This window comes from Silurus aristotelis (assembly GCF_946808225.1).
Source record: "Silurus aristotelis genome assembly, chromosome: 9".
NCBI lineage: Eukaryota > Metazoa > Chordata > Actinopteri > Siluriformes > Siluridae > Silurus > Silurus aristotelis.
The window spans coordinates 348,827-362,251 of NC_139582.1; the positions used below are offsets into that span (position 1 = coordinate 348,827).

At 35.6% G+C, this 13,425-nt stretch overlaps 1 protein-coding gene across 5 annotated transcripts in view; it reads right to left on the minus strand.

Annotated features, from left to right (window-relative positions):
- The window catches only part of dgkza (diacylglycerol kinase, zeta a), a 165,869-nt gene that overhangs the window by 116,601 nt on the left and 35,843 nt on the right, over positions 1–13,425 (minus strand). Inside the window, exon 1 of one of the 5 annotated variants that reach the window (XM_083550097.1) lies at positions 1,592–2,415. The exons of the other annotated variants lie outside the window; for them this stretch is intronic. Within the exon in view, the coding sequence (XP_083406223.1) occupies positions 1,592–1,776 (185 nt within the window). The 5' untranslated portion in view covers positions 1,777–2,415. Of the gene's footprint in view, positions 1–1,591; positions 2,416–13,425 lie in introns of those variants that run through there. 5 annotated transcript variants of the gene reach the window in all.

Below are 13,425 nucleotides of genomic sequence, written 5' to 3' on the forward strand. Positions count from 1 at the left end.
GCACTAAAAGTAGAAATGCTAATGATGAGACTGAAAACAAAGATCATTCAGACTTTACACATCTCTACACTACACTACCTGAGGCTTTGAGATCTCCAGTTTATTGGAAGGAGAAACTTTGTGTCTCACTAAGTAAGAAGCTCTGAGCTCCAGACGATGGGGACGTCTCTGTGTGGTGGGGCTAATTATCACTTGTCCAACCACAGCATGGAGTCTGTCAGTAGGAGAGACTGATCTCCACACACACACACACACACACACACACACACACACACACACACACACACACACACACACACACACACACACACAGCTTGGTGAAACTGAATAATTAAATTGATTTGGCACGTCGTCTTTCTCTCAGTCTCACCTGAGCTGTTCTCAGGTCGGGGTCATCATGCATTCATTAATGAGATCAACAAACAACCTGTCAGACAACGCAAAACACACACACACACACACACACACACACACACACACACACACACACACACACACACACACACACATAGGAAGCCAAGGAACCCTAGATAGTTCCAGAATGGAACAAAGATCACTTCAGGACTTTCATGTCTCAATTAAAGTTAAATAAATATTCAGAATGACCTTCAGTGGAGTGAAATCTCTACAGACAGAATAACAACTGGAGGAGAAACGAGTGTTCGGTGAAGACATCATCCCCTGGGCTGCAGCAGATTTGTAGATACAGTCAAAGCAGCACTAAAAGTAGAAATGCTAATGATGGTGCAGGGACATCTCATCCACCCTCCTCTTCCTCTTCCTACTCCCCCCCAGGTCCTGTCTTTACACCGTACACAAACACAATCGCACAATTCCACATAATACTCTTATTATATACCAGTATCACTGCTAGACGTCTAGAAATACAGCATGGAACAGACGAGAGAAGGATCTTACACCAGGAGTGTGAAGTGTGTCCTCAAAGAGGCTGATGTAAGGATTAGACACACACACACACACACACACACACACACACACACACACTTGTATGTGTGAAGTGTAACAGAACAGAGCCTCATTTCCTACTGTGTTATGGAGTCTTTTGAAGTTACTGGTAAAGACAGACACACACACACACACACACACACACACACACACACACACACACACACAGAGCTAGGTTGGGGTTTACAGTAAATGTTCACTGCTTGTGTTGTAGCTCCTAAGCAGTGAGGAATAGATGGCCTGCTCAGAACTTCACACCATGTTAGTGCTGGACGGAAGGTCTCCAGGCTGCCGATGAACCTGATCTGCTCCTCACGGTTTCTGCAGAAGCACGTGTCTGACCATGTGTGCACGTTTTTACTGTTCCGAATAAACAAAGTTCCAGCTGCAGATTCTGGATAAAGTGTTTATACGTAACGATCAAGTCACGTTAGAGAAAATCTGAAGTACACACGTGAGACTCGAGGGTGAGTGTCAGGTTTGTGAAAGAGCTCATGTCTTTCTCAGCACAAGGACGTGTAAACCATCCATCCATCCATCCATCCATCCATCCATCATTCCACCCATCCATCCATCCTTCTGCCGCTTGTATGTCAGTTGAACACACACCTCTCTCCACACTTACCTCCTTCCAAACAGCCTCAGACCGGTGAAGCTCCTGCTGCTATGGCGACGACCCCCGGCGTGCCTCTCTGCCCCGGGCGAGGCAGCACAGGGCAGGTCAGAGGTAGAAGATGAAGCTGAAGTGGAGGCCAGTGAGGTCGTACCCTCAAGCCCTTCCTGTGACTCCGCCCCCTCGTCGTCAGCCATCACTCAGACTGCGGTGTCTGATGCGGCGTGTTCATGGCAGGAATGATAAACGCAGCACGCGGCACCATGCCACACTCCGAATCTCCCCCGGAGGAAGAAAGGAAGGAAGTGTGGAACCAATAAAAAAAAGGAGTAACAGACGGAGAGAGAGAAGACGAGTGTGTAGCTCAGGAGCTCCTTCAGTTTCTCGGTTCACTGCCAGCAAAATTTATCCAAACACAGACTTCTGCATTCCTCCTGTTCTCGTCCGTCCCGTCCCAGGCTCTCTATCTATCTATCTATCTATCTATCTATCTATCTATCTCTCCTTCTTTTCTTCTGTTGTTCTCAATCAAAGACTTGCTGCGAGTCAAACTTAAATGAGGCTCATAAACCCACATGCAAGATGTCCCTCACCACCACTAATCCTCCTCCTATCTGTTCTCCTTCTCTCATCTACAGCACCACTGTGAGTTTCTGCTGAGTTCTGCTGCAGAACACACACACACACACACACACACACACACACTCACACACTCACATGCTTTCACTCCTCTCTCTCTTTCTCCCGGCTCTGCTCAGACACTGCACCAGACCAGGAAGTGTCAAGCTCAGAAGACAAGACACACACAGGACCCCACAGGTAGCTGCCCTTCCACATGCCTGACTGATATTCCAGCTCTCTGCAGTAAACTGAGGGATTAGAACTTCTTCCTGACTGGATAAAGATTTAGTAAAACTGCACAGAGCGAGTTAAAGCTCTGCATTAACTCCCCATTAGATCAAATAAAAAGAAGTTTGGTGAGAGTCAGACTGAGGAGAGCTGCAGGAATCTTCAGAACCTCACAGAACTTTCTGGATTCTTACAGATAGTGTGAAATATAATCATTAATACAATAAAAAAAATAAAAAAAAAACCCAGAGAAGATTGTTTTTTTATTATTAAAAGCAAAAAAACAGGTTTACGTTTAGGTGAGAGACGTGACCACAACTTCACCCAGTCTCATCTGCTTTCTGTCTCTCTTTTTTTCTTTCTTTTTCTCTCTCTCTCTCTCTTTCTTTCATTTTATAGTGTGTATAGTTTTTTTATAGTGTATGTGTACTGTTGTGTGTGTGTACTGTAGTGTATGTGTACTGCAGTGTGTGTATTATAGTGTATGTGTACTGTAGTGTGTGTATTATAGTGTATTATAGTGTATGTGTACTGTAGTGTGTGTATTATAGTGTATGTGTATTATAGTGTGTGTGTACTGTGGTGTGTGTATTATAGTGTATGTGTATTATAGTGTGTGTATTATAGTGTATGTGTACTGTGGTGTGTATTATAGTGTGTGTATTATAGTGTATGTGTACTGTAGTGTGTGTATTATAGTGTATGTGTACTGTAGTGTGTGTATTATAGTGTATGTGTACTGTAGTGTGTGTATTATAGTGTATGTGTACTGTGGTGTGTGTATTATAGTGTATGTGTATTGTGTGTGTATTATAGTGTATGTGTACTGTAGTGTGTGTATTATAGTGTATGTGTACTGTAGTGTGTGTATTATAGTGTATGTGTATTATAGTGTGTGTATTATAGTGTATGTGTACTGTGGTGTGTGTATTATAGTGTATGTGTATTATAGTGTGTGTATTATAGTGTATGTGTATTATAGTGTGTGTATTATAGTGTATGTGTACTGTGGTGTGTATTATAGTGTGTGTATTATAGTGTATGTGTACTGTAGTGTGTGTATTAAAGTGTATGTGTACTGCAGTGTGTGTATTATAGTGTATGTGTACTGTAGTGTGTGTATTATAGTGTATGTGTATTATAGTGTGTGTATTATAGTGTATGTGTACTGTAGTGTGTGTATTATAGTGTATGTGTATTATAGTGCATGTGTACTGTAGTGTGTGTATTATAGTGTGTGTATTAGTGTATGTGTACTGTAGTATGTGTACTGTAGTGTGTGTATAATAGTGTATGTGTACTGTAGTATGTGTACTGTAGTGTGTGTATTATAGTGTATGTGTACTGTAGTGTGTGTATTATAGTGTATGTGTACTGTAGTGTGTGTATTATAGTGTATTATAGTGTATGTGTATTATAGTGCATGTGTACTGTAGTGTGTGTATTATAGTGTGTGTATTAGTGTATGTGTACTGTAGTGTGTGTATTATAGTGTGTGTATTAGTGTATGTGTACTGTAGTGTGTGTATTATAGTGCATGTGTACTGTAGTGTGTGTATTATAGTGTGTGTATTAGTGTATGTGTACTGTAGTGTGTGTATTATAGTGTATGTGTACTGTAGTATGTGTACTGTAGTGTGTGTATTATAGTGTATGTGTACTGTAGTGTGTGTATTATAGTGTATGTGTATTATAGTGCATGTGTACTGTAGTGTGTGTATTATAGTGTATGTGTACTGTAGTATGTGTACTGTAGTGTGTGTATTATAGTGTATGTGTACTGTAGTGTGTGTATTATAGTGTGTGTATTAGTGTATGTGTACTGTAGTATGTGTACTGTAGTGTGTGTATAATAGTGTATGTGTACTGTAGTGTGTGTATTATAGTGCATTATAGTGTATGTGTACTGTAGTATGTGTACTGTAGTGTGTGTATTATAGTGTATTATAGTGTATGTGTATTATAGTGCATGTGTACTGTAGTGTGTGTATTAGTGTATGTGTACTGTAGTATGTGTACTGTAGTGTGTGTATAATAGTGTATGTGTACTGTAGTATGTGTATTATAGTGTATGTGTACTGTAGTGTGTGTATTATAGTGTATGTGTACTGTAGTGTGTGTATTATAGTGTATTATAGTGTATGTGTATTATAGTGCATGTGTACTGTAGTGTGTGTATTATAGTGTGTGTATTATAGTGTGTGTATTATAGTGTGTGTATTAGTGTATGTGTACTGCAGTGTGTGTATTATAGTGTGTGTATTATAGTGTGTGTATTATTGTGTGTGTATTAGTGTATGTGTACTGCAGTGTGTGTATTAAAGTGTATGTGTACTGCAGTGTGTGTATTATAGTGTATGTGTACTGTAGTGTGTGTATTATAGTGTATGTGTACTGTAGTGTGTATAATAGTGTATGTGTACTGTAGTATGTGTACTGTAGTGTGTGTATTATAGTGTATGTGTACTGTAGTGTGTGTATTATAGTGTATTATAGTGTATGTGTATTATAGTGCATGTGTACTGTAGTGTGTGTATTATAGTGTGTGTATTAGTGTATGTGTACTGTAGTGTGTGTATTATAGTGTGTGTATTAGTGTATGTGTACTGTAGTGTGTGTATTATAGTGCATGTGTACTGTAGTGTGTGTATTATAGTGTGTGTATTAGTGTATGTGTACTGTAGTGTGTGTATTATAGTGTATGTGTACTGTAGTATGTGTACTGTAGTGTGTGTATTATAGTGTATGTGTACTGTAGTGTGTGTATTATAGTGTATGTGTATTATAGTGCATGTGTACTGTAGTGTGTGTATTATAGTGTGTGTATTAGTGTATGTGTACTGTAGTATGTGTACTGTAGTGTGTGTATAATAGTGTATGTGTACTGTAGTATGTGTACTGTAGTGTGTGTATTATAGTGTATGTGTACTGTAGTGTGTGTATTATAGTGCATTATAGTGTATGTGTACTGTAGTATGTGTACTGTAGTGTGTGTATTATAGTGTATTATAGTGTATGTGTATTATAGTGCATGTGTACTGTAGTGTGTGTATTAGTGTATGTGTACTGTAGTATGTGTACTGTAGTGTGTGTATAATAGTGTATGTGTACTGTAGTATGTGTACTGTAGTGTGTGTATTATAGTGTATGTGTACTGTAGTGTGTGTATTATAGTGTATGTGTATTATAGTGTGTGTATTATAGTGTATTATAGTGTATGTGTATTATAGTGCATGTGTACTGTAGTGTGTGTATTATAGTGTGTGTATTATAGTGTGTGTATTATAGTGTGTGTATTAGTGTATGTGTACTGCAGTGTGTGTATTATAGTGTGTGTATTATAGTGTGTGTATTATTGTGTGTGTATTAGTGTATGTGTACTGCAGTGTGTGTATTAAAGTGTATGTGTACTGCAGTGTGTGTATTATAGTGTATGTGTACTGTAGTGTGTGTATTATAGTGTATGTGTACTGTAGTGTGTATAATAGTGTATGTGTACTGTAGTATGTGTACTGTAGTGTGTGTATTATAGTGTATGTGTACTGTAGTGTGTGTATTATAGTGTATGTGTACTGTAGTGTGTGTATTATAGTGCATGTGTACTGTAGTGTGTGTATTATAGTGTATTATAGTGTATGTGTATTATAGTGCATGTGTACTGTAGTGTGTGTATTATAGTGTGTGTATTATAGTGTGTGTATTATAGTGTGTGTATTAGTGTATGTGTACTGCAGTGTGTGTATTATAGTGTGTGTATTATAGTGTGTGTATTATTGTGTGTGTATTAGTGTATGTGTACTGCAGTGTGTGTATTAAAGTGTATGTGTACTGCAGTGTGTGTATTATAGTGTATGTGTACTGTAGTGTGTGTATTATAGTGTATGTGTACTGTAGTGTGTATAATAGTGTATGTGTACTGTAGTATGTGTACTGTAGTGTGTGTATTATAGTGTATGTGTACTGTAGTGTGTGTATTATAGTGTATGTGTACTGTAGTGTGTGTATTATAGTGCATGTGTACTGTAGTGTGTGTATTATAGTGTGTGTATTAGTGTATGTGTACTGCAGTGTGTGTATTATAGTGTGTGTATTATAGTGTGTGTATTATAGTGTGTGTATTAGTGTATGTGTACTGCAGTGTGTGTATTAAAGTGTATGTGTACTGCAGTGTGTGTATTATAGTGTATGTGTACTGTAGTGTGTGTATTATAGTGTATGTGTACTGTAGTGTGTATAATAGTGTATGTGTACTGTAGTGTGTGTATTATAGTGTATGTGTACTGTAGTGTGTGTATTATAGTGTATGTGTATTATAGTGCATGTGTACTGTAGTGTGTGTATTATAGTGTGTGTATTAGTGTATGTGTACTGCAGTGTGTGTATTATAGTGTGTGTATTATAGTGTGTATTAGTGTATGTGTACTGCAGTGTGTGTATTAAAGTGTATGTGTACTGCAGTGTGTGTATTATAGTGTATGTGTACTGCAGTGTGTGTATTATAGTGTATGTGTATTATAGTGTATGTGTACTGTAGTGTGTGTATTATAGTGTATGTGTATTATAGTGTGAGTATTATAGTGTATGTGTACTGCAGTTTGTGTATTATAGTGTATGTGTACTATAGTGTATGTGTACTGTAGTGTATGTGTACTGTAGTGTGTGTATTATAGTGTATGTGTATTATAGTGTGTGTATTATAGCGTATGTGTACTGTAGTGTGTGTATTATAGTGTATGTGTACTGTAGTGTGTGTATTATAGTGTATGTGTACTGTAGTGTGTGTATTATAGTGAGAGTATTATAGTGTATGTGTACTGCAGTGTGTGTGTATTATAGTGTATGTGTACTATAGTGTGTGTATTATAGTGTATGTGTACTGTAGTGTATGTGTACTGTAATGTGTGTATTAGTGTATGTGTACTGTAGTATGTGTACTGTAGTGTGTGTATTATAGTGTATGTGTACTGTAGTGTGTGTATTATAGTGTATGTGTACTGTAGTGTGTGTATTATAGTGTATGTGTACTGTAGTGTATGTGTACTGTAATGTGTGTATTATAGTGTATGTGTACTGTAGTATGTGTACTGTAGTGTGTGTATTATAGTGTATGTGTACTGTAGTGTGTGTATTATAGTGTATGTGTACTGTAGTGTATGTGTACTGAAATGTGTGTATTATAGTGTATGTGTACTGTAGTATGTGTACTGTAGTGTGTGTATTATAGTGTATGTGTACTGTAGTGTGTGTATTATAGTGTATGCGTATTATAGTGTATGTGTACTGTAGTGTGTGTATTATAGTGTATGTGTACTATAGTGTTTGTGTACTGTAGTGTGTGTATTATAGTGTATGTGTACTGTAGTGTGTGTATTATAGTGTATGTGTATTATAGTGTGTGTATTATAGTGTATGTGTACTATAGTGTGTGAATTATAGTGTATGTGTATTATAGTGTATGTGTACTGTAGTGTGTGTATTATAGTGTATGTGTATTATAGTGTGAGTATTATAGTGTATGTGTACTGCAGTTTGTGTATTATAGTGTATGTGTACTATAGTGTATGTGTACTGTAGTGTATGTGTACTGTAGTGTGTGTATTATAGTGTATGTGTATTATAGTGTGTGTATTATAGCGTATGTGTACTGTAGTGTGTGTATTATAGTGTATGTGTACTGTAGTGTGTGTATTATAGTGTATGTGTACTGTAGTGTGTGTATTATAGTGAGAGTATTATAGTGTATGTGTACTGCAGTGTGTGTATTATAGTGTATGTGTACTATAGTGTGTGTATTATAGTGTATGTGTACTGTAGTGTATGTGTACTGTAGTGTATGTGTATTATAGTGTGTGTATTATAGTGTATGTGTACTGTAGTGTGTGTATTATAGTGTATGTGTACTGTAGTGTGTGTATTATAGTGTATGTGTACTGTAGTGTGTGTATTATAGTGTATGTGTACTGTAGTGTGTGTGTATTGTAGTGTATGTGTACTGTAGTGTATGTATTATAGTGTATGTGTACTGTAGTGTGTGTATTATAGTGTGTGTATTATAGTGTATGTGTACTGCAGTGTGTGTATTATAGTGTATGTGTACTATAGTGTGTGTATTATAGTGTATGTGTACTGTAGTGTATGTGTACTGTAGTGTATGTGTATTATAGTGTGTGTATTATAGTGTATGTGTACTGTAGTGTGTGTATTATAGTGTATGTGTACTGTAGTGTGTGTATTATAGTGTATGTGTACTGTAGTGTATGTGTACTGTAGTGTATGTATTATAGTGTATGTGTACTGTAGTGTATGTGTACTGTAGTGTGTGTATTATAGTGTATGTGTACTGTAGTGTGTGTATTATAGTGTATGTGTACTGTAGTGTATGTGTACTGTAATGTGTGTATTATAGTGTATGTGTATTATAGTGTGTGTATTATAGTGTATGTGTACTGTAGTGTATGTGTACTGTAGTGTATGTGTACTGTAGTGTATGTGTACTGTAGTATGTGTACTGTAGTGTGTGTATTATAGTGTATGTGTACTGTAGTGTGTGTATTATAGTGTATGTGTACTGTAGTGTATGTGTACTGTAATGTGTGTATTATAGTGTATGTGTATTATAGTGTGTGTATTATAGTGTATGTGTACTGCAGTGTGTGTATTATAGTGTATGTGTACTATAGTGTGTGTATTATAGTGTATGTGTACTGTAGTGTATGTGTACTGTAATGTGTGTATTAGTGTATGTGTACTGTAGTATGTGTACTGTAGTGTGTGTATTATAGTGTATGTGTACTGTAGTGTGTGTATTATAGTGTATGTGTACTGTAGTGTGTGTATTATAGTGTATGTGTACTGTAGTGTATGTGTACTGTAATGTGTGTATTATAGTGTATGTGTACTGTAGTATGTGTACTGTAGTGTGTGTATTATAGTGTATGTGTACTGTAGTGTGTGTATTATAGTGTATGTGTACTGTAGTGTATGTGTACTGTAATGTGTGTATTATAGTGTATGTGTACTATAGTGTGTGTATTATAGTGTATGTGTACTGCAGTGTGTGTATTATAGTGTATGTGTACTATAGTGTGTGTATTATAGTGTATGTGTACTGTAGTGTATGTGTACTGTAATGTGTGTATTAGTGTATGTGTACTGTAGTATGTGTACTGTAGTGTGTGTATTATAGTGTATGTGTACTGTAGTGTGTGTATTATAGTGTATGTGTACTGTAGTGTATGTGTACTGTAATGTGTGTATTATAGTGTATGTGTACTGTAGTATGTGTACTGTAGTGTGTGTATTATAGTGTATGTGTACTGTAGTGTGTGTATTATAGTGTATGTGTACTGTAGTGTATGTGTACTGTAATGTGTGTATTATAGTGTATGTGTACTGTAGTATGTGTACTGTAGTGTGTGTATTATAGTGTATGTGTACTGTAGTGTGTGTATTATAGTGTATGTGTATTATAGTGTATGTGTACTGTAGTGTGTGTATTATAGTGTATGTGTACTATAGTGTATGTGTACTGTAGTGTGTGTATTATAGTGTATGTGTACTGTAGTGTGTGTATTATAGTGTATGTGTATTATAGTGTGTGTATTATAGTGTATGTGTACTGTAGTGTGTGTATTATAATGTATGTGTATTATAGTGTATGTGTACTGTAGTGTGTGTATTATAGTGTATGTGTATTATAGTGTATGTGTACTGCAGTTTGTGTATTATAGTGTACGTGTACTATAGTGTATGTGTACTGTAGTGTATGTGTACTGTAGTGTGTGTATTATAGTGTGTGTATTATAGCGTATGTGTACTGTAGTGTGTGTATTATAGTGTATGTGTACTGTAGTGTGTGTATTATAGTGTATGTGTACTGTAGTGTGTGTATTATAGTGAGAGTATTATAGTGTATGTGTACTGCAGTGTGTGTATTATAGTGTATGTGTACTATAGTGTGTGTATTATAGTGTATGTGTACTGTATTGTATGTGTACTGTAGTGTATGTGTATTATAGTGTGTGTATTATAGTGTATGTGTATTATAGTGTGTGTATTATAGCGTATGTGTACTGTAGTGTGTGTATTATAGTGTATGTGTACTGTAGTGTGTGTATTATAGTGTATGTGTACTGTAGTGTGTGTATTATAATGTATGTGTACTGTAGTGTGTGTGTATTGTAGTGTATGTGTACTGTAGTGTATGTGTACTGCAGTGTGTGTATTATAGTGTGTGTATTATAGTGTATGTGTACTGTAGTGTGTGTATTATAGTGTATGTGTATTATAGTGTGTGTATTATAGTGTATGTGTACTGTAGTGTGTGTATTATAGTGTATGTGTACTGTAGTGTGTGTATTATAGTGTATGTGTATTATAGTGTGTGTATTATAGTGTATGTGTACTGTAGTGTGTGTATTATAGTGTATGTGTACTGTAGTGTGTGTATTATAGTGTATGTGTACTGTAGTGTGTGTGTATTGTAGTGTATGTGTACTGTAGTGTATGTATTATAGTGTATGTGTACTGTAGTGTGTGTATTATAGTGTGTGTATTATAGTGTATGTGTACTGTAGTGTGTGTATTATAGTGTATGTATTATAGTGTATGTGTACTGTAGTGTGTGTATTATAGTGTATGTATTATAGTGTATGTGTACTGTAGTGTGTGTATTATAGTGTATGTATTATAGTGTATGTGTACTGTAGTGTGTGTATTATAGTGTATGTGTATTATAGTGTATGTGTACTGTAGTGTGTGTATTATAGTGTATGTGTATTATAGTGTGAGTATTATAGTGTATGTGTACTGCAGTTTGTGTATTATAGTGTATGTGTACTATAGTGTATGTGTACTGTAGTGTATGTGTACTGTAGTGTGTGTATTATAGTGTATGTGTATTATAGTGTGTATTATAGCGTATGTGTACTGTAGTGTGTGTATTATAGTGTATGTGTACTGTAGTGTGTGTATTATAGTGTATGTGTACTGTAGTGTGTGTATTATAGTGAGAGTATTATAGTGTATGTGTACTGCAGTGTGTGTATTATAGTGTATGTGTACTATAGTGTGTGTATTATAGTGTATGTGTACTGTAGTGTATGTGTACTGTAGTGTATGTGTATTATAGTGTGTGTATTATAGTGTATGTGTACTGTAGTGTGTGTATTATAGTGTATGTGTACTGTAGTGTGTGTATTATAGTGTATGTGTACTGTAGTGTGTGTGTATTGTAGTGTATGTGTACTGTAGTGTATGTGTACTGTAGTGTGTGTATTATAGTGTGTGTATTATAGTGTATGTGTACTGTAGTGTGTGTGTATTGTAGTGTATGTGTACTGTAGTGTATGTGTACTGTAGTGTGTGTATTATAGTGTATGTGCACTAAAGTGTGTGTATTATAGTGTATGTGTACTGTAGTGTGTGTATTATAGTGTATGTGTATTATAGTGTGTGTATTATAGTGTATGTGTACTGTAGTGTGTGTATTATAGTGTATGTGTACTGTAGTGTGTGTATTATAGTGTATGTGTACTGTAGTGTGTGTGTATTGTAGTGTATGTGTACTGTAGTGTATGTATTATAGTGTATGTGTACTGTAGTGTGTGTATTATAGTGTGTGTATTATAGTGTATGTGTACTGTAGTGTGTGTATTATAGTGTATGTGTACTGTAGTGTGTGTATTATAGTGTATGTGTACTGTAGTGTGTGTATTATAGTGTATGTGTACTGTAGTGTGTGTATTATAGTGAGAGTATTATAGTGTATGTGTACTGCAGTGTGTGTATTATAGTGTATGTGTACTATAGTGTGTGTATTATAGTGTATGTGTACTGTAGTGTATGTGTACTGTAGTGTATGTGTACTGTAGTGTATGTGTACTGTAGTGTGTGTATTATAGTGTATGTGTACTGTAGTGTGTGTATTATAGTGTGTGTATTATAGTGTATGTGTACTGTAGTGTGTGTATTATAGTGTATGTGTACTGTAGTGTGTGTATTATAGTGTATGTGTACTGTAGTGTGTGTATTATAGTGTATGTGTACTGTAGTGTATGTGTACTGTAGTGTATGTATTATAGTGTATGTGTACTGTAGTGTATGTGTACTGTAGTGTGTGTATTATAGTGTATGTGTACTGTAGTGTGTGTATTATAGTGTATGTGTACTGTAGTGTATGTGTACTGTAATGTGTGTATTATAGTGTATGTGTATTATAGTGTGTGTATTATAGTGTATGTGTACTGTAGTGTATGTGTACTGTAGTGTATGTGTACTGTAGTGTATGTGTACTGTAGTATGTGTACTGTAGTATGTGTACTGTAGTGTGTGTATTATAGTGTATGTGTACTGTAGTGTGTGTATTATAGTGTATGTGTACTGTAGTGTATGTGTACTGTAATGTGTGTATTATAGTGTATGTGTATTATAGTGTGTGTATTATAGTGTATGTGTACTGCAGTGTGTGTATTATAGTGTATGTGTACTATAGTGTGTGTATTATAGTGTATGTGTAGTGTAGTGTATGTGTACTGTAATGTGTGTATTAGTGTATGTGTACTGTAGTATGTGTACTGTAGTGTGTGTATTATAGTGTATGTGTACTGTAGTGTGTGTATTATAGTGTATGTGTACTGTAGTGTGTGTATTATAGTGTATGTGTACTGTAGTGTATGTGTACTGTAATGTGTGTATTATAGTGTATGTGTACTGTAGTATGTGTACTGTAGTGTGTGTATTATAGTGTATGTGTACTGTAGTGTGTGTATTATAGTGTATGTGTACTGTAGTGTATGTGTACTGTAATGTGTGTATTATAGTGTATGTGTACTATAGTGTGTGTATTATAGTGTATGTGTACTGCAGTGTGTGTATTATAGTGTATGTGTACTATAGTGTGTGTATTATAGTGTATGTGTACTGTAGTGTATGTGTACTGTAATGTGTGTATTAGTGTATGTGTACTGTAGTATGTGTACTGTAGTGTGTGTATTATA